The 20562-nt window shown below is 47.1% G+C and overlaps 1 protein-coding gene across 6 annotated transcripts in view; it reads right to left on the bottom strand.

Moving 5' to 3' along the window:
* The window catches only part of SYNRG (synergin gamma), a 77258-nt gene that overhangs the window by 52617 nt on the left and 4079 nt on the right, over window positions 1–20562 (bottom strand). For 2 of the 6 annotated variants that reach the window (XM_063146680.1, XM_063146681.1), the window contains exons 2-8: window positions 12721–12758; window positions 10736–10854; window positions 8109–8239; window positions 5781–5886; window positions 3763–3874; window positions 1880–2182; window positions 372–593 (exon numbers count right to left, since the gene is read on the bottom strand). In XM_063146680.1, coding sequence (XP_063002750.1) covers window positions 372–593; window positions 1880–2182; window positions 3763–3874; window positions 5781–5886; window positions 8109–8239; window positions 10736–10854; window positions 12721–12758 — 1031 coding nt within the window. Of the gene's footprint in view, window positions 1–371; window positions 594–1879; window positions 2183–3762; window positions 3875–5780; window positions 5887–6751; window positions 6818–8108; window positions 8240–10735; window positions 10855–12720; window positions 12759–20562 lie in introns of those variants that run through there. The other 4 variants (XM_063146685.1, XM_063146686.1, XM_063146682.1 and 1 more) reach the window with 3 other exon arrangements.

Genomic DNA, 20562 nt, shown 5'->3' with positions numbered 1-20562 from the left:
CATTAAAGGGGGGTGTTTTTAGTGGATAAGGTATCCGTTCCCCTCCCGCCAGATCACCAACAACAAGGACAAGAATCGGAAGAGAGCATGCACAATTGGAACAGTATTTCGTCAAAAAGAGGCAGGGCTGAACCGTGTTTGAAAAGCACGTTACGTTGTGACCCTTTTGGGGGTTAAAGACAAAAGAGGGCTGAAATCAGAACAAGGTCTTGCTGGTGTTACGTGTGAGTCACGGAGAACAGACGCTGTTAATACCGAAGCAGGGGTTTCGAGCAAAGTCTCCCCCCCCCCCCAGCATTCCTGTTAAGAGGTTAAGCACGTTCAAGCAGCATTTGAGTGCTCGCTTTGCCAAAAAAGACAGATTTGCTCACCGCGCTCCTTAACTGACAAGTTTGGTTCGGAAGCCTCGCTTGGCTCTGGACAGGGGCGGCCGCTTGGGAGCGCCCCTGCGGACTTCCGGTTATTGGGCTCAGTGCAGCCCGCAGCCGGAGCTGCGGCACTGGGCTCAACTTCAGGCGTTTGGGGGTTGGTTTGAGGCTGCCCAAATTCACTCAACCCGCAAGGCGGCAAGGGCTTCTCTTCCAAGGAAGGGCCTGGACAAATAAAAGGAGGAGTTATTTGGATCTGGTTTAACCACCTCAGCTCGGACCTTCGTCCCATTCCAACATGCCACAGGCAAGCAGGAAATCTTGAAAGCACAGGAACAAGAACATCAGAAGAGCCCTGCTGGATCACACCAAGGGTCCATCTAGTCCAGCACTCTGTTCACACAGCGGCCAACCAGCCGGAGGCCAGGGACCAACAAAGCAGGGCATGGTGCAACAGCACCCTCCTACCCATGTTCCCCAGCAACTGGTGCACACAGGCTCACTGCCTCAGATACTGGAGATAGCACACAACCATCAGGGCTAGTAGCCACGGATAGCCTTCGCCTCTAGGAATTCATCCAACCCCCTTTCAAAGCCATCCGAAAGGGTGGCCATCACTACATCTTGTGGTAGTGAGTTCCATAATTTAACTATGCGCTGTGTGATGAAGTTCTTCCTTTGATTTGTCCTGAATCTCCCACCCATCAGCTTCATGGGATGAGCCCGTTGGGTTCTAGTATTATGGGAGAAGGACAAAAATGTCTCCCTATCCACATTCTCCATACCAATTGTACACTTCTATCATGTCTCCTCTTAGCCTCCTTTTTCCCAAGCTGAACAATCCCAGCGGATGTAACCTTCCCTCATAGGGGAGATGCTCCAGACCCTTCATAGTTTTAGTTGCTCTTTTCTGCACTTTAATGAGTAGCCCCATATCCAGGGCTGGAGCACTGGTAATGCCATATCCAGCCCCTTTTTCACCTTCCAACTAACGCTCATGTTCCACAGCTGCTGAGAATCCTCAGTCCTCATGAGAATGTGCTCTGCCGTTTACGTGCCCTTTAAAAAGATTATTTTGGACTTTTGCAAAGCTCGCATTTCTTCCTTAGCGTGCCGACGCCTCCCTTTCTTGTTTCTCAGCGGACCCGTTTTGATTGCATTTCCATCGGCACGCGCCAACCGAGTCCGCCGCTGGCGTGATTTTTGCGGCGATACACGGGTGAGTCACGGCAGGCGCTTTTTCAATCGATCGGAAGCTCTCCCGTCGACTAACAGCACAATGCGCGGTGCGCTTGCTCAGAAGTGAAGTCCCGCTGCCCTCCAACGGGGCTTCCCTCCCCAGTAAACGTGTTTCAGGACTGCAGCCTAAATGCCACAGCTCTGATTTAAATCCTTTGCCTCTCTGCAGTGGATTAGATGGCATTCGTCAAGCACAACGTCTGTTCCCACTGACATATTTCGTTCCCCGCCGACCCCTCCCCAACGCTACCACCAAAGATAGGGTGTGTTACCTGTTTTCTGAATGTTTTGTGAAGCTGGAGAAGGAGAGAAATAAGGAACCAGGCCAATGGTGCCATGGTGGATGGAGGACACTGGAATCTGGGCTGGAGGGAGAGGCTGGGCCACAGCCTTCTCTGAAAGCCGTTGCGCAGCCTGGGAGCTGGGACGGTAAGACTGAAAAGGCTGGGAGGAGGCCGGAGGCACGAATGCCGGGGTTTCGACAGGCCCCTGTATAAAGTCACTAAATTCCTCGTCGTCAAGAAAGGCAGAGGTTTGGGAGACAGGCACAGCAGGATGGGATGGGATGGGATGATCTGCAAAATGGAATGAACACACTCACGCGTACAGGCGCACACAAAGCGGAAAACCAGCAGAGGGAGAAACAAGCCTCTCTGCTCAGAAAAGGGAGAAGCGCCCATTTGGGGCAGAGGCAAAACAGGCCGGCTCTTATGCCGCTTCCTTCCAAACAACCTGGCCAGAGCACAGTTTCATAATCTGCCGTACAGAGGAACCGCTGCTCCGGTTTGCTTGTCCTTTGGGGCCCACCCCTCCGGCCAGCCGTGTAGGGCGGCTGTTTGAGAAACCTCCGAATTGGGGAGTGGGGGAAGAGGAATCAACCTCACCTGACTGCTCATTTAACCTGCTAAGACATGTGCACGTACGGGACGGGGGAACCAGGTATACAGCTGGAGCTCACGCTGAAATTTTCACTGCAGCACTTTGGCAGGGCTGAAGAGGCAAGCCGCGTTCGAGTTCAAATTTAAAATAAAAAGTGGCTTGCTTCTTCAGCAAGTGTTGAAAACTTGAAGGAGAATCTCCTTCAGTATGTCCACCAGCCCAGCATCATCTACCATCTATAAGGGCTCTCCTTAAGATGCCCTCACTGTCTGAAGAGCAGAGAGACACTAGGGCCTCCTTCGTGATGGCACATTTAACTATGGAACTCTCTGACTGGGTTCACACAACATGCTAACCTGCACTCAGCCACTGGCTGAGGGTTGTTTGTTAGCGTGTGGTCTGAACTCAGGACATTTTCCACACAGTGGATTAACCATGTAGTGTGGCTTATTCTTCTGGAACAAGCCACCTTGAGAACCCATGGTGTGTCGTCGGGTTGTTCAGGGTGGACAGCAAGCCATCCTGCAGAAAATGTCCAGGGTTCAGACAACAAACAAACTCATGGCTCAACAATAACCCACCCACACTCAGTGTTGTGTGAACAGTCCCTCTGTCTCAAGAGAACTGTGGGGCCGACTCCTTTTAACCTTTCGAAAATCTATATCGTCTATTTTAAATTTAATTACTCAAACGATCTGTCAACTGCTAATTTTTGAGCTAGTTTATATTGATTGATCTGTATTTTGGCTTTTTAATGACAGCCATGTATTGCTTTTATGTGCACTATGTTCTTCCATTTTATTCTATTTGTAAACTATCTAGGAGAATCCTTTGGGTTGGCTGGAAGGACATCAAATATTACAATCTATATGTATATTCATTCTATATCTATATCAGGGTAAAACATGAAAGGTGAACATTTGTGATCACAATCTGTTTTGGTGAAGATGAACATTTTCTAAAGTTTTGTAGTTGGCCACCTAAAACTTATTTTAAATATTTCTGTCAAACATTTACCAATTTTCTGATTTCAATGGTAACAAAATATGGCCATGATCCAGCCAAGGTTCACGCTTCAGTCCTGCTGATTTCAATAGATTAGTAGAAGATATTTTTAAATCTCTCCCACTGAAACCAATGAGATTTACAAGTTTGGCTGGATTGTGCTCTTAATATATTAGCAGTAAAAAAAATTTGTCTCTAACTGTTTTCATTACCCTGAAGCTGCAACCATTAGAAGTTTTCATTTTCAGCATTTCTTATGAAAAATGAATACCTGCATTTTTCGGGTGCGACGTTGGTGTGGGATGGAGTTTAGCATCTCTGGAGAAGCCATCCAAGTTCCCTTTAATGGCTTCCAGTGCATCGTCTCTGCTTTTCTCACCCATCTGAAACACAGACACAACCTACTGTGAAATAGCTCTTAGGGCAGAATCTGAAGCATGTGTAAACAGAAAAAAGTCCTACAGATATTTTTATCCTACAGATATTTTTATCGTGTGGCGCAGAGCGGTAAAGCAACAGTTTCTGCAGCTGAAACTCTCCCCACGGCCTGAGTTTGATCCCAGCGGAAGCTGGTTTCAGGCAGCCGGCTCGGGTCGACTCAACCTTCCATCCTCCCGAGGTCGGTAAAATGAGTACCCAGTTAGCTGAGGGAAAGGTAATCACAGCCGGGGAAGGCAACGGCAAACCACCCCGCTATAAGGCCTGCCAAGAAAACGTCAGCGAAAGCTGGCATCCCTCCAAGAGTCAGTAATGACTCAGTGCTTGCACGAGAGGTTCCTTTCCTTTTTCCCTTCTCAGTGGAAAAAAAGTCTCTCAGGGCGGCTTACAATCAATCAGGAAAATAAGACAGTCCTTTTCTGTAGGCTGACAATCTAAAAAGACACATCATACAAGGAAAAGGGGATGGGGAGGGGAGAGGAAAAAAATAAGTTGATTTTCAGCCCTGCCGCATGGGATTGTGCTCTGACAGAATACGCAACTTTTATCGAAAAGTAAGCACATTTTTTTGGTGTGTGGGGGTTGTCCAAGGAGGAGGAGGAGGAGGAGAAGGAGAAGGAGAAGGAGAAGGAGAAGGAGAAGGAGAAGGAGAAGGAGAAGAAGAAGAGGAGGAGGAGGAGGAGGAGGAGGAGGAGGAGGAGGAGGAGGAGGAAAAAGAAAAAAACGTTTGTGGCTCCTCAGGATGGAACTTCCTTCAGGCAAAGCAGGCAATTGAAAACATTTTTTTCCAGGAGAAGTTTATAATTTAATGCCCTGCTTATACTGCTTTTGTTGAAGCTCTGTTGCTAGAGAGTTTGCTGTAATGGTTTGTACTATGTATGTTTTTTTCTTCAAAAGAATAAGTTCTCTTAGGGTGCAATCCTAAGCGTGTGTAAAAAATGTAAAAGATATATCTGAGCTTATTTAAGGTGGCCAAATGAGCCTGCCAGAAGGTCTTTGCTTACTGATAAGAGCAGCATCCATTTGTATGCTAAGAGACCCAAGGGCTAATAGGCCGGAGAAAAGATTGGTTCTGTGGGTCTAGTCTGAGCCTGAGTGAATCTCAGGAAGTAATTATTGGATAGCAGAGTTATTTGGCTTTGCTAAAGAGAGAGGTTAACGAGGAAAACTTTGCGGTTAATGTACCTTTCCCCCCCTTTTTTTAAAGATACATTGCCAACCATAGCACATAGCGACAGGATGCTTAAAGAGAAGATGGGGACTTTTTGAGTGTTGATGGAATTGACAAAGGTGTTAACAGTGATATTAGTAAATGGGAGGCACTTAGATTTAGAGCAAGGCGCTTAGAAGGAGTGAGACCATCTTATAATAACCAAGCTTAAAACATAATAGTTGCCAAGTACTGTATTAGGTGTATTAAGTAGCCTAGAACTAAAGGTATAACATTCTTTACTGAAAGTTTGTAGAAAATCTTTAGTATTCAATTCAATTCCTTTTATTACAGTCAACAGACCAATAAAACATATAAAAACACATAATAAATATTTTAAATACATGAAATTAAAACAGAGTATGATTGCATGAGCCTCCTTAAAGTTCTGTGCTAGAAGCAAAGGAAAGTCTTTAGTAAAACACACATTTCCCCACATGTTTTTAGGCAGAAATAAATCCCACAACTCCCAGCATTCCCCAGTCAACATGGCTGGCTGGGGGATGCTGGGAGTTGTAGGACTTACTTCTGTCTAAACATGCATAGGGTTGCACCCATAGCTGCTTCAATTTTTCAGCTGGATAGAAGTTAATTAATTAAAATGCAACAGGCTGCCGCTGAACACACCATTTACAACCTACCTTTGGTTTCACGCTGCTTAAAAGCCTTAGCTTTTGTTTCTGCTCTTCGAATTGACGCCGTTTCCTTTCCTCTTCCAAAAACTTTTGCTGGTGTTCAAATCGTTTCCTACAACGACATGTAAGTCATGTTGGTTAAAAACACTCCTTAGATGCTACGCTTAACCGGAGCTGCTGCTGTTTTCTGCCTCCCACAGCTAAATGTGACGTTTGTATACCTAAACCACAGCGAAAGGCTAGCCACAAACCAGGAGGCAAAGCCATGATTTCAAGAGAGTTTGCAAACCATGGTTTGCGTTAACCATATTAAGCATTACAGCTGCACCAAGCAAGCCCGGGTTAAGGGACCATGGAGAGCACTAATCATGGTTAAAGATACAAGACTCAGCAGGCCTGTTCAGACAACATGCTAAGCCATGGATAGGGCTGCTAACCCATTTGCAGCAAGCCATTAGTGAGCATGGTTAAACCGTGGTTACGTCACCACCGTTAGGAAAAATGTCGCTCACATGACACACTAAGCCATCATGGTTAGCTTAAAATGCTTAACGGTCATGGCTTAGCGTGTTTATTTATTTATTTATTTAGAATATTTGTATACCGTTCCCCATTGAAAAATTTCGGAGCGGTGTACAAGGTAAAAATGAAAATAAAAACAGAATAAAATAGTTAAAACAAAATTTAAAAAGAAGCAAAAAACAACAACAGAAATCCAAGGCTGCATGTTAAAGAAAGGCTTCTTGGAATAAAGATGTTTTCAGGAGGCGCCGAAAGGAGTACAAGGTCGGAGCCTGCCTGACCTCCAGAGGCAGGGAGTTCCACAGGAGGGGGGCCACCACGCTGAAGGCTCTTCCCCTGGTGGATTCCAATCGGAGGATGGATCTAGGTGGAACCACCAGGAGCAGGCCCTCGGATGACCTCAGTGACCGGGCAGGGGCCACTGCCAACATCTCATGTCAACAAACTCAGCTTACTGGAATGTCAGAAACTGCGCCTGTCAATTCTACTTCTTCTTCTGAAATTTACATCTGTGTTTGGAAATGCTAGTCAGCAAGCAATCTCCACAGCATAGGAACGAAATAACCACTTGCTGATGGCCAGGCATTTCCACCCCCTCCTTTCAGCAGCAGGGAAGAGAGAGGGACGTGCATACAAATAACTGAAAATACTGTATAGCTCTGTCTCCCTTCTAACTTAAATACCCAGCTCTTGATTTGATAGTCTGGCTCATTTAAACGAACAATGATTTGCTGTGTTTGGACAGAGCAACAAACTGCAGGCAGAGACTGTCACATTTAATTGATTATATGTAAGGTACTCCAAGAGCCTTTTGGGCTGAGGAGTGAAAACGCCTCAAATAAAGAAACAAGCAAACAAAAAATGCCGTCTCCATCTGCAGTCTGGAGCTCTTACATTCTTCTCCATCACCTTATTCCGCAGCACAGGCAGACCAGGCCTAAATCTGGAGATTACAAGCCCCCTAATCAGGGTTAGGAACAGCCGAGGGCAATATCGCGGACGATAGGGGCGTATGTGCAATGGGGAAGGGGTTACATGACCCCATAGCCCCATCTCTAAACCATGACTAAAATGCTACTTCAACATAAGTCCTCTTGAAGGATGAACAAACCTTCTTATCTCATCCCTGAGGCCCAGCTTCAGAGGTCCCTCTCGATGTGCCCCCACCCCCCGAGAGAAGCTCAGGAGGTGACAGTTCAGGAACGGGTCCTTTTCTGTGATGGCCCCGCGTTTGTGGAGCACTCTCCTTAAGGAAACTTGCCTGTCACTGACACAGTCATCTTTTCATAAGAACATCAGAAGAGCCCTGCTGGATCAGACCAAGCACTCTGGTTCACACAGTGGCCAACCAGCTGCCAACCAGGAACCCACAAGCAGGACACAGCTGCAACATCACCCTCCCACCCATCTTCCCCACCAACTGGGGCACATAGTATTTACATTCCCGGCCATTTGGACATTAGCTATGGCCTAATTGTCCAGGGCTGCTTTTGTGGTCTTCGCTTTAGGCTGGGAGGGAGGGAGGGAGATTTTTTTTGTGGATTGCGGATGAACACCTCTCATTCTATTGTTTCTCGGATTTTATTTTTACGGTGCTGGTTTTCATTTGTACCGTGATGATGGTTTATATCGCTTCTAGTTTTGTTTTTCTATTATTTACGGGGTTTTGCATTTGCATGTGTAAGTCGCTTTGAGAATAAGTTTTGCGGTTGGAAGTAATGCATAAATGTAATAAATCACAATGCTGCTAATAATTAATAATAGTCATCATATCCAGCCAAGACTTTGGCAGAAGATCTAAGCATCGCTTACTGCTGTTCTTCGGCGTACTGCTTCCTCATATCAGGAGTGTACTGAGGAGCAGCTGGACGCATTCCTAGGAAGGGAGCCTGCCGCAGGAACTGCATTCCAGATGTTGGCATTGGACCCAGGGGCATGCCACCCTGCAGACAGAATGAGAATTTCAACTTGAAACGAGGGTTTCATTTGGTGTTTTTTTAAAAGAATAAAATCCCTGGCAAGGCAGCGCAAGCAGTTGGGTTTCTTTTCTTTTCAGCAGACGGAAAATGTACATGAGTTCATTTACAGCAAGATCTCTCCGCTGGAGGAATGTCCCTCCACGGCTCTCTGTTCTTATAAAATTACTTAACCCATCGGTAAAAGTTAGAAACGCGACAAGCGTGCCACCCCGCAAGGTTGTGCTGCACAACCAAAGAAAACCGCCAGTTTAACAGCTCCAGATTTCTGCTCCACGACACAGGAGCATAAGAACATCAGAAGTGCCCTGATGCTGGATCAGACCAAGGGTCCATCTAGTCCAGCACTCTGTTCACACAGGGGCCAACCAGCCATCGGCCAGGGATGAACAAGCAGGACATGGTGCAACAGCACCCTCCCACCCATGTTCCCCGGCAACTGGTGCACACAGGCTTATTGCTTCGAATACTGGAGATAGCACACAACCATCACGGCAAGTAGCCATTGATGGCCTTTGCCTCCAGGAATTTATCCAACCCCCTTTTGAAGCCGTCCAGATGGGTGGCCATCACTACATCTTGTGGCAGTGAGTTCCATAGTTTAACTCTGCATTGTGTGAAGAAGTCCTTCCTTTTATTTCTCCTGGATCTCCCACCCATCAGCTTCAGGGGATGACCCTGTTGGGTTCTAGCATTATGGGAGAGGGAGAAAAATGTCTCCCTGTCCACATTCTCCATACAGATGCATGATTTTGTACACCTCTACCATGTCTCCTCTTCGCCTCCCTTTTTCCAAGCTAAATAAACCCTGTTAGGAATACGCAACTTGGAAAAATTAAAGGGATGCCTTGACTTGGGGCGTTCCTAACGTAGCACCCACAGGGAGCTCCAGCGGCACTCACGATCCTCTCTCTTCCCTGCCCCTTTAAAAAAAATGTTTTAAGAAAAACCTCGGAAGATGTTAGGGCAGTCTTCTTTCTCCCCCTTTCTAGCCTCTAGCCCTGCTCTTTCTCTGACCGTCACACCTTTGCCTGACTATTTCTCCACTGCTTCCCAGTCTCTGGCCTTGCTATTCCCTCCCTGCCTCTTTAGCTCGCCTTTTGACTAGCCAGGCCTCCACTGCAGCCATTATGTGACTGGCCACGTCCACCGTGGGTGCCATTTTGTGGTGGCGCCCACAGCAGTTTCTCAAATCCCCAAATATGCCCACGGCGCCAAAAAGGCTGGGAGCCCCTGCCTTGCCTAACAGCAAGGCTCACCTGGTTTTCTTTTTTAAAATGCCGTCAACTCAGCTTTTATACATTTATTTCACGAGCACGGACACTCCTCACGGCAGGCCCCCAGCCTGGCAACCACCAGATGAGGGGCTAGGAATTATGGGAGCTGCCGTCCAAGACATTGGGAGGGCATCAGGTTGGAGAGGGCTGGGTTAGACTATGCCCCCACCCCCCGCATTCACATCAGCAAGGACGTTGGCCATGCTGGGCAGAGATGATGGGAATTGCACTCAAACACATTTGGAGGTTGGGAGAAGGGTGGCATTAAGGCCTCTTACTTAGGCCTCTTCCAAAAATGCTTATTATTATTATAAAAATATTATTATAAATTATGATTAGAAATGAATTATACATTAGTAGTAATAGTAGTATTTTTTACCCGCCTCTCCTTTTGGATCGAGGTGGGGAACAACATTAGTAAAATACAATATAAAATTAATTAAAAGACCATACAAAAGCAATACAATATTAAAATAACAATCAGGACATCTAAAAATTCTTAGGTTTAAAATTCATCTTGGTCTTTATAGCGGTCTTAAACTCGGAGAGAGTGTTAAGGTGACGCATCTCCTCCGGCAGGCCATTCCACAGGCTGGGGGCAGCAGAAGAGAAGGTCCTCTGGGTAACAGTTGTCAGCCTAGTTTTGGCCGACTGAAGTAAGTTCTCCCCAGAGGACCTGAGTGTGCGGGGCGGATTGTACGGGAGAAGGCGATCCCACAGGTAGCCTGGACCCGAACCATGTAGAGCAGCCTTCCTCAACCTGGGGCACTCAAGATGTGTTGGACTGCATCTCCAAGAATGCCCCAGCCAGAGCTGGCTGGGGCATTCTGGGAGTTGTAGTCTAACACATCTGGAGCGCCCCAGGTTGAGGAAGGCTGATGTAGAGCTTTGTAGGTCTGTCCCAAACACCTGAGATGTTAGGGATCGCCACAGATAGGATGCTTGGAGGCACAGAGGTTAGACCTGTATGAGATTTCGGGAGTGGGGAAGCCTCGGAGTGTGGCTTTTCCCTTGAACGTTTGCAGAAGGGCAGCAGACAAAAGTATCCAAGTCCACTTGAGTCAGGTTCCCGGGATGGCCGGCATGCCACGTCTCTCTTGCCACGATCAGCTAACACGCCGCCCTTCACAACACCTTTAAAGCCACACGGCCTCACACTGACTCCACACACGCATTCGTTCCAAACCTGCATGGCCATCGTCCCGGGAGGCATTTGAGAGCCGTAATTCATCCCCATCATCCCCTGCATGTTGTGCTGCATGACGGACACCATTGGGAAGCCTTGCTGTTGCATGGGGAACATACCTGCGCCAAGACAGGAAAGGCCGGGTCAGGTTCAGGTTAGCTCAAGCTCATCGCGTCCCGCAACTAGAAGTACACCTCTGTGGGCCTGGCCCGACACAACTGGGCCCATCCGTTGGGCGGAGCAAAGGGAGTCGGGACGGGGGCAGGAGGCATGAACAAGCCAAGGGAACAGCAGGGCCTGCTTCACTTGGACTCTCCCCCATGCACATAGGGCTAAGTGACATCAACTGCCCTGCTGGAAGGGAAAAAAAGCAAGGAAGACAGGAGCAGGCAAAGGGAACATCAGGGTCTCCTCCGATTGGACTCTCCCGCCTCAGGAGATGAGAGACAAAGCAGGGCTATCCCACCAGCCCTGACGAAAAATCTAATTTTTTTCCTTTGCCCTCCCCATCCCCTTTTCCTTGCGTGTCGTGTCTTTTTAGATGGTTCGCCTGCTGGCAGGGATTGTCTTATTTTACTGATTGATTGTAAGCCACTCCGGGAGCCATTTTTGGCTGAGGAGCAGGACAAAAACACTTTAAATAAATAAATAAAACCACAGGCTGCTCCAAGTTTGAGAGGGGACTTGGCAAAGTGCCCTCTTGTGCCTCCGTCAATGAACCTTACCCAGTGGCAGTGCTCCGGGCAGAGCTCCTGGGTCTAGTTGCTACTCTGATCTTCCACAATACCCCTGATGTAGCATCACTCTGGAGTATTTTGGGAAATTAAAATGGTGGGCAGCCCCAGCCGACCAGGGCAAGTGTCAGCAGTAGATCCTAGTATCTGCCCAAGGATGCCGCATTGCCAGCAGATTTTGTCCCAATCCCCTCCTCTCGCAGGCCTGTAAGGGATGGAGAGCCTTTCCCAGCATGAACCGACCCATACACTATGTTTAGCATCTAAGGCCGTCTTTCGGCTGCTTCCTCCGAGGGAGGCCCAGAGGGTGGCAACAAGGGAGAAGACCTTCTCGGTGGTGGCCCCCTCAAATCTCCCTGTTATAATTTCGGCTTCAGGTTAAAACTGTCCTCTTCTCTCAGGCATTGTAGTACATAGTGAGTTTTTAACCAGGTCCTGGATTGCATTTGGTTGGATGTTTTAAAAATTGGTTTTAGATATGCATTGCCTGTGTGTGTGCTATCTGCTTATATACTTTTATGTAAACTGTTCTGTCCTTGTATAACGGATCTTTGTTTTTCATTTTTGTGAACCGCCCAGAGAGCCACGCCTATGGAGCAGTATCGAAACAGAATAAATGAAAATGAACTTTGTGCCATAGTCATGGTTATGGGTGCCGTCTGTACAAGCCTTAAACCCTAGTGAATGCTACCCAGAATTACCATTAACAAGGGCTTAAAAAGAAAAAGGAAAGGAACCTCTCGTGCAAGCACTGAGTCATTACTGACTCTTGGAGGGACGCCAGCTTTCGCTGACGTTTTCTTGGCAGGCCTTATAGCGGGGTGGTTTGCCGTTGCCTTCCCCGGCCGTTATTACCTTTCCCCCCAGCTAACTGGGTACTCATTTTACCGACCTCGGGAGGATGGAAGGCTGAGTCGACCCGAGCCGGCTGCCTGAAACCAGCTTCTGCTGGGATCGAACTCAGGCGTGGGGAGAGTTTCAGCTGCAGAAACTGCTGCTTTACCGCTCTGCGCAGCAGGTAATTTGCATTAACTGCGGTTAATGGCAGTGCTGAAGTAATCTTTGACAACTGGGAAGACACTTGAGAGTCCAATCCAAAAAACACACACCCAGAGACGTATTCAACACTTGGAAGGCTCACAAGCAACGTTCAGTTACGACAGAGCAGGGGGTTGGACTAGATGGCCTTAGAGGCCCCTTGCAACTCTACTATTCTATGAATCCAAGTCATTTTTTAGAGTATTTACGTACCCTGAGCGCCAAGTCCACCCGCCACAGGAAACATGAAGCTGAAACAGAAGAGGGAGAGGGAGAGGAAGAAATCGTGAGTTTACAATTGGAGTAATGGAGCAAATACTTTTAAACACTTTAATGCAAGAGGTTGACTCAATATACCTGCAGATGTGCAGGTGGTGGTTTGGATATTTTATTTATTTTACAACTGTACGAATTCCAACATTTCTGCCACTTTGATCAGGAAACAATTTAGGAGGGCCTATGCCAGGGTGGGGAGGGGGCATTGAACCCCACTGGGAAGCCCCAGATGGCTTATTTCACCCAACTGCCCATCGTTCGGTCATTTCCTGGATTCTTCCCACCCTAAAAGGACAAAATGCTTCTCCTAAAGCTTCATTACTGGCAGTAAGAGCTTTAAGCTAGAATATGCCGCTATTTGGGGTATTTTGGCCCCGCCCCTTCTTCTCGATCATCCCACAAGGATCTTGGAATTGTTGTCGATCACAAGCTGAATATGAGCCAGCAGTGTGATGTGGCTGCAGAAAAAGCAAACACTATTTTGGGATGCATTGATCGTACAGCTTCCGAATTGTGCCAGGTACTGGTCCCCCTCTATTCAGCACTGTTTGGGCCTCATCTTGAGTACTGCGTCCAGTTCTGGGCACCACACTTCAAGAAGAACGCAGACAAGCTGGAGCGTGTTCAGAGGAGGGCAACGAGGATGATCAGGGGTCTGGAAACAAAGCCCTGTGAAGAGAGACTGAAAGCCTGGAGAAAAGGCTGAGGGCGACAGGATAGCACTCTTCAAGTCCTTGAAAGTTTGTCACACAGAGGAGGGCGATGACCTCTTCTCGATCCTCCCAGAGTGCAGGACACAGACGAATGGGCACAAGTTACAGGAAGCCAGATTCCGGCTGGACGTCAGGAAAAACTTCCTCACTATTAGAGCAGTACAACAATGGAACCAGTTACCCAGGGAGGTGGTGGGCTCTCCCACACTCGAGGCCTTCAAGAGGCAGCTGGACAGCCATCTGTCAGGGATGCTTTAGGGTGGATTCCTGCATTGAGCAGGGGGTTGGACTCGATGGCCTTAGAGGCCCCTTCCAGGTCTACGATTTTATGGTTCTATTATTGCAGTTCAATACATCTGGAGGACACCAGGTTGGGGAAGGCTGCTGCAATAGAACTGCTTTGTGGGCAAGATAGATATCTATTTGCCAAGACTGCATATTTTCTATGCAGGGAAAAATTCTTAAAAGAGAATGCTGTGCTTGTCAAGACGATTCAGAACTTTAAATTCATAAGTGATATTATATAACCTGATAGAGGCGTGTGTACACTTTACTTATTTTAGCAAAAGACCCAGAATTACAGGTTTGTTCTATATGATCAGGGTTTTGGTTAACTTTATGTACATATATTACCTTTGAAGTGATATCCCATATCTTTCGTTGTTACCGTTTTCAAAACGTTTTATTGTCTTATATGCAAATAAACAAATTTGATCTGATGTGAATTGGTGAATCATGTGCTGATCTTGGATGGGTTTGCATCAGTTGCACAACACCAATTTCATTTTGTAGCATAGACTTTTATGTTGAAAAAGGAAAGGAAAAAAAGCAGATGCAAGAGAGAATTACCAGGTACAGAGGAGGATGAGGGGCTCACGTGAGAATGTAAGAACTCGCTCGGTTCAGACAACACGTTTCTCTATGCAGTGGGAAAACTCCACTCAACGTTTGAGTTCCTAAGGGGCTCTCCCCACACAACATGTTCTAACTCCACCATGGTGTGACTGTGGGCTACCGTGGAGTTGAGTAAAAGTCAACACGACGTTTGATTGACAGTTCCTCTGCCCTTTCTCCTTCCCGGTCCTCCCGATGGTATCCCATCAGCCATTTCTGTAGAAAAACGATCCCGGCGGCTCTCCTAGAGCGGCACTCGTGCCTTCCATCGCTCTTGCCAGAGAACTCTGTAGCCAGTGGGAAAAGTCAACTCAATGCAACAGAAAACTCTACAGAGCCCTCCACGCAACACAACGGTTATGCAGGAACTCTCCTCTGCACAGCGTGGATATTCTGTATGGAGTGTTTTCCAGTTTCCCCGCTGGACAACACATTGCTCAATGGTTGTGTTGAACTGAGCCACTGTGCAGCAAAGTCCGGCCTGTTTCACACAACACAACAACCCAGCGTGACTTGATTTACCCACAAGGTCTGTTGCATCGTGCCAGGCATCTGCAGGCATCATTTTTGCATGGCACCAGTGAGTCCCTGGCTTGCTGTGTCGTGCAAACCCGGGCTGTGGGGGTTGTTTGAGAATTAGACAACCTTCAAATAACCCTAAAACAAACTATGGGTTTTTTGAAGCTTGACTAACCCTTAAACAAACCCTGGCACCTGAGTTTGCACGACACAGCAAGCCAAGGCAACTATCAGCTGGGACTTGCATATTCAAAATGGCACCCAGGACGCACTACGGTGCCCCGAGGGTTAATTAACCCATGGTGGCTTGACGTGATGTGTGAAGCAGCTCCTTGTTCCAGCTTTTCACAACCCTAAATAGCAAATGGCACCTACCGAAATTCCATCTGCAGCACAAGAGTTTAAAACAACTCTTGTAGCACCTGAAAGACTAACAAATGTATTCCGGCATAAGCTTTCACGGACACTGACCACTTCATCATCAGACCAATTTGTCAGCCTTTAAGGCCCCACAAAAGTCTTTATCACTATTGCCACAAAAGACTAACACAGCTACTTCTGTTTATGTTCCTTTGTATCCAGTTATCTTAGAAGGACGGACAAACGGAGAAAAGAATTTAGACCAATTGCTGGTTGAGATTAAAGCTCATAGGACTGATAAAATTGAGTGCAGGGTGGGGAAATACGGGCCGCTTGAATACTGCCCCCCACACACACACTTTAATCCCTTTTTTGACCGCTTTCACAATGGTGTATGAAGTTGGGGTTGATGCATCTTGCAATATGGAAAGCAGACATTTTGCATTTAAAGGGCAGTCTCAACATATATGCTTCTTTCAGCTGAAGAATCCAGTGGCTGCACTCAGTTATTCTGTTCCACTATACAGATAAGACTTTTTGTGCTGATGTCAGAGGTGAATGGTTTTGTGCCCTAAATCTGGATCCCTTGAAACTCTGCATTAATAGAAGTGTAGCTTCCAAATCATGTGAGGTCCTGGTTCCTCTCTATTCGGCCCTGGTTAGGCCTCATCTAGAGTATTACGTCCAGTTCTGGGCTCCACAATTCAAGGACACAGACAAGCTAGAGCGTGTTCCGAGGAGGGCAACCAGGAGGATCAGGGGTCTGGAAACAAAGCCCTATGAAGAGAGACTGAAAGAACTGGGCATGTTTAGCCTGGAGAAGAGAAGATTAAGGGGAGATAGGATAGCACTCTCCAAATACTTGAAAGGTTGTCACACAGAGGAGGGCCAGGATCTCTTCTCGATCCTCCCAGAGTGCAGGACACGGAATAATGGGCTCAAGTGACAGGAAGCCAGATTCTGGCTGGACATCAGGAAGAACTTCCTGACTGTTAGAGCAGTATGACAATGGAACCAGTTACCTAGGGAGGTTGTGGGCTTTCCCACACTAGAGGCCTTCAAAAAGCAGCTGGACAACCATCTTTCAGGTATGCTTTAGGGTGGATTCCTGCATTGAGCAGGGGGTTGGACTCGATGGCCTTATAGGCCCCTTCCAACACTACTATTCTATGATTCTATGATTCTTGGTTTCTGCAAGCATCCTCCTGGGGTTTCGTGAAAATGTACAGTCTTGAGCTTCCTTTTTCCCTCTTGCACCTTCCAGTCACCCCTCAATCTAAGGTTTCACACTGAGAAGTTCACAAATTCACAGAATTACATTGATGAACATTCCTAATTTTCTCATGTGTCTGGTGATCTTGGAATAATATTCCAAGCTATCATTATTAACTGGTACAAAACATTACCTTTGATTTTTGTGATGGTTAATTAAGTTACTACCAGTTTTTACTTGATTTGGGGGTTTTTTTTCTTTATGGGGGGCGGGCGGGCAGGGAGAACAGACTGGGGGTTCAGCAGGAGAGGTTGATATATTAGAGTTCTCCAACCAACATAAAAAGTTGAAAACTTATCACCCATCCAGCAGCAAAAGCTTTACAGATAACCTGCCCCGGCTGGCTACTGGTTACCTTCTAAAGCAGGGGTAAAATAGGCTGGTCTTTGGGGCATTTTGGCTCCGCCCCTTTGCCTTTAGCCACACCCACCATTGGAATGCCACCATCACCCCCCCAAGCATCTCTAAAATGGAATCTTTGGGCTGAAAGAGATTCTGCACCCGTGGCCTACAGGAAAGGCGATGGCGCTTCCTCTTCGGGTAGTCGACACTTGCCGTTCCTGGTTCTGGCTTTTGACTTGCTCTCTCGTTCTCAGTCTACCATACATCCTCTTTAAAATTAAATGAGCGCGGCACAGACACATTGGACGGGCTGTTGTGAACCCGCTGCTCACTGGCAACCCCCGAGTGCTTCTGAAACGCCGCCAAAGCGAAAACCACAGCTCCGTGGCCACTCTCAGCCAGGAGTCACCATGTTCCTTCAGGGATCGCCTCCTCTTCGTTGACATAACGTGGTAATACAGCGAACCTCATTCAGAGTATGGGATGAGGGGAGGTGAATGAGTACAGATAGCACATGGGGGTGAGGGATGGGATGGGGACAGCACGGCCTCTCCCTTACTTGAAAGCCGTGGCCCAAGTATTTCTAAGAACAAAAGAATGTGAACATCTGAAGAAAGCTTGAAGCAGCCGTAAGAAAAGCTGCCAGAGAGGTCGACGCGTGTTATTTCAGCGTGCTCGGTCGATGGTGATTCAAACCTGTACGTCACACTGAGATTTCCCCTGGTGAAAATCACATTGGCATCACCCCTCCGCACGTGAGTTTCCCCTCCCTACATCTGTCGGCATGAGGATCCTACGGGGAGGAGGGGAACGTGGCTCTACACACAACCTGATCCGGAGCGCGACGCAACCCAGCCAGGCAACGCTGGTTACCGTTTCACGCAGCAAGCAAATAAAGGCCAAATCATCAAACATGCATGGCTTTCTAGAGAAGCCGTGAGTTATTTATAAGCATCTATGAAGAAGGAACACTCTTGCTAATTAGAGCCAAAGTTAAAGGAAAAAAGGACAGCACAAAATCACCCTTTTCTCTGATGCTGAAGTGCAACATATTGTGTGGAATCCACAACTGACCTTGTTCACTAAAAACAGAACCACCGTTGGAATACCCCTATTAATTATTATAATATCAACGATTTTAGACAGATTGGGTCTTTTAAAAAATCCGTACATTCATCTGCAAAGCGAAACATCAGCAGCTCTGGCGGAAGGAGACATACTCATTCAAACAGATATAAACCCCTAAATTCTCTAAAGCTTACCTTCCTACAAGACCTTTTGTTAGCTTACGAACACACCCTTGTTTGTCACAGGGCAGGCTGAACTCCCGAAGGAATTTGGGTGAGCTACAACAATTAAGCGGGTTTGAAGTTAGTGGGAGTAAGCAGCTAACCATGCGCAAGACCAGGGCAGGCATGGTTGGGCACGTGTCAAGGGCCCACACCCCAGGAGGGGCCCACTGGCAAGATCCCCATGGAGTTACCCCCTCTTCTTCACCATTGCAACCTGCTTGCTCCCCTGTCTCTCGCTCTGGCTCAAACAATGGAGGTGGTGAGAAGAAGATGCCCTGGCCTACCTGCCCACTGGCTCTCTACCTGTCAAGCAAGTAAGCGGCAGCAATAAGAGGAGGAGGAGGAGGAAGGTCACCATAACTCAATGGGGAGCTGAGACTGCCCCTGTTTGCCGAGCCCCTCCCAGAGTTAAATTTCTAGGGACGTTCTAGAATGTGACAAAGAAACAACCCAGGCACTGCCTTTTTATGTCATATATCTCCAACTCCTTGAATCGAGGCAAGCAGATTCAAAACGGTCTTGACAACCTTCACGTAATTGAATCTGGTTTATTTATTTGCAATTGCTCAGTCCGTAGCGCCGACTCGTCTCTGTCGCCGCCACCCCACCCACCCATCTCGCACTCACAAAATGAGCTAGCTGGCCTTCTGCACATGCTGTATTAGAGAGGAGGGTGTTTTTACCTCCAGCATTTTACTCTGGGTTTCTTGATTTTCCTTGCGCTTTAAAAGAAGTTATGTGGAGAGTGAAATAAAGTCAGCTGTTAAATAGCTAGAAATGGGGTGGGGATACAGACATGTCCCAATTGATGCTGAGATAACTACAGTAGCAGGAACCCCAAATTTGTGTGCACACATGTAAATTCAATGCTGCTCTCATCCTATCATCAGAAAAATCTTCTTAAAGATACTAGCAAACACAGGGAAACATGGGGTGCCTCTGTCAAAAGGCATTAATTCAAGTCATGTGTCAACATGGGGCAAAAAGAAGGGGTCGCTCTAAATGCACCCCAATTTCCTATTCCTCTAGTATATAATTACTGACACCAGCTCGTAGATACGAAAAGACTCAGCCTACTTTGTCTCTCTAGCTTGGTGCCCTCCAGATGTTTTGGACTACAGCTCTCAGAAGCCCCAACTAGCATGGCCAATGGTCAGGAATTCTGGGGGTTGCGGTCCAAAACATCTGGAGAGCACCAGCATGCCTACTGCTGCTCTAGAGCCAAATGCAAGAACCTCTTTGGCTCCCAGAGGCTCAGTTCAGACAATACATTTCTCAACCGTGGTTTTAGAACTCCATGGTGGAGTTTTTAAACCACCGTTTATTTATTTATTATTACATTTATATACCACCCCATAGCCGAAGCTCTCTGGGCAGTTTACAAAAGTTAAAAACAGTGAACATTAAAAAAAAGTATACAAAATTTAAATCCAAGGTCCTCCTCCGAGTGCCTACTCCGAGGAAAGCTCGGAGGATGGCAACAAGGGAGAGGGCCTTTTCAGTGGTGGCCCCCCAATTCTGGAATGATCTCCCCGATGAGGGTCACCTGGCGCCAACATTGTTATCTTTTCAGCGCCAGGTCAAAACTTTTCTCTTTTCCCAGGCATTTAACAGCATTTAACAACATATGCTAAGTTTGTTTGTTTTTTAATGGACCCCAGAACTGTTGTTGTTTAAATGGATACTGTTTTGTCTGGAGGGAAGGTGTTGTCTGGAGGGAAAACTCCACCCAATGGTGGAGTTGTTTTAGGAAACACTCCACACAGAATATCCATGTTGTGCAGAGGAGAGTTCCTGCACAACTGTTGTGTTGTGTGTTGGGCTCCATGGAGTTTTCTGTTGCGTTGGATTGACTTTTCCCACTGGCTACAGAGTTCTCTGGCAAGAGCGGCAAAAGGAGCAAGTGCAGCTCTAGGAGAGCCACTGGGTTTGGGTTTTTTGCATGACCGATGGGATACCATCAGGAGGACCAGAGGAGGAGAGAGGGCGGAGGAACTGAACTCCACGGGACCCCACAGTCACACAACAGTGGAGTTAGAACATGTTGTGTAGGGAGAGCCCCCTAAAAACTCAACTGCTGAATGGAGTTTTCCCACTGTGTAGAGAAACAAGTTGTCTGAACTGAGCCAGAAACTATGATTGGCTATCAAGCCAATTCAACATTTGTGGACCCCTGTATGTAAGAGTACTTCCAACTGTACAAAAAGTCCATAACCCACTAAAGGTGTGCAAAAAGTATTTCCCTAGAGACTTCTTATTTCTAGATATGTCAACTTTTTTTCTAAAGCATCACAGCTCATAAAAAAAAAACCCACCCAGCAATTTTTGTTGGTATAATTCAACCCAGACATAGCTGGCTTATAGCTACTGAAATCAATGGGACTTA

The sequence above is a fragment of the Elgaria multicarinata genome, chromosome 22 (assembly GCF_023053635.1).
Source record: "Elgaria multicarinata webbii isolate HBS135686 ecotype San Diego chromosome 22, rElgMul1.1.pri, whole genome shotgun sequence".
NCBI classification, from domain to species: domain Eukaryota; kingdom Metazoa; phylum Chordata; class Lepidosauria; order Squamata; family Anguidae; genus Elgaria; species Elgaria multicarinata.
The sequence above is the reverse complement of the archived record's forward strand: the minus strand, read 5'-3'. Positions and strand labels throughout refer to the sequence as shown.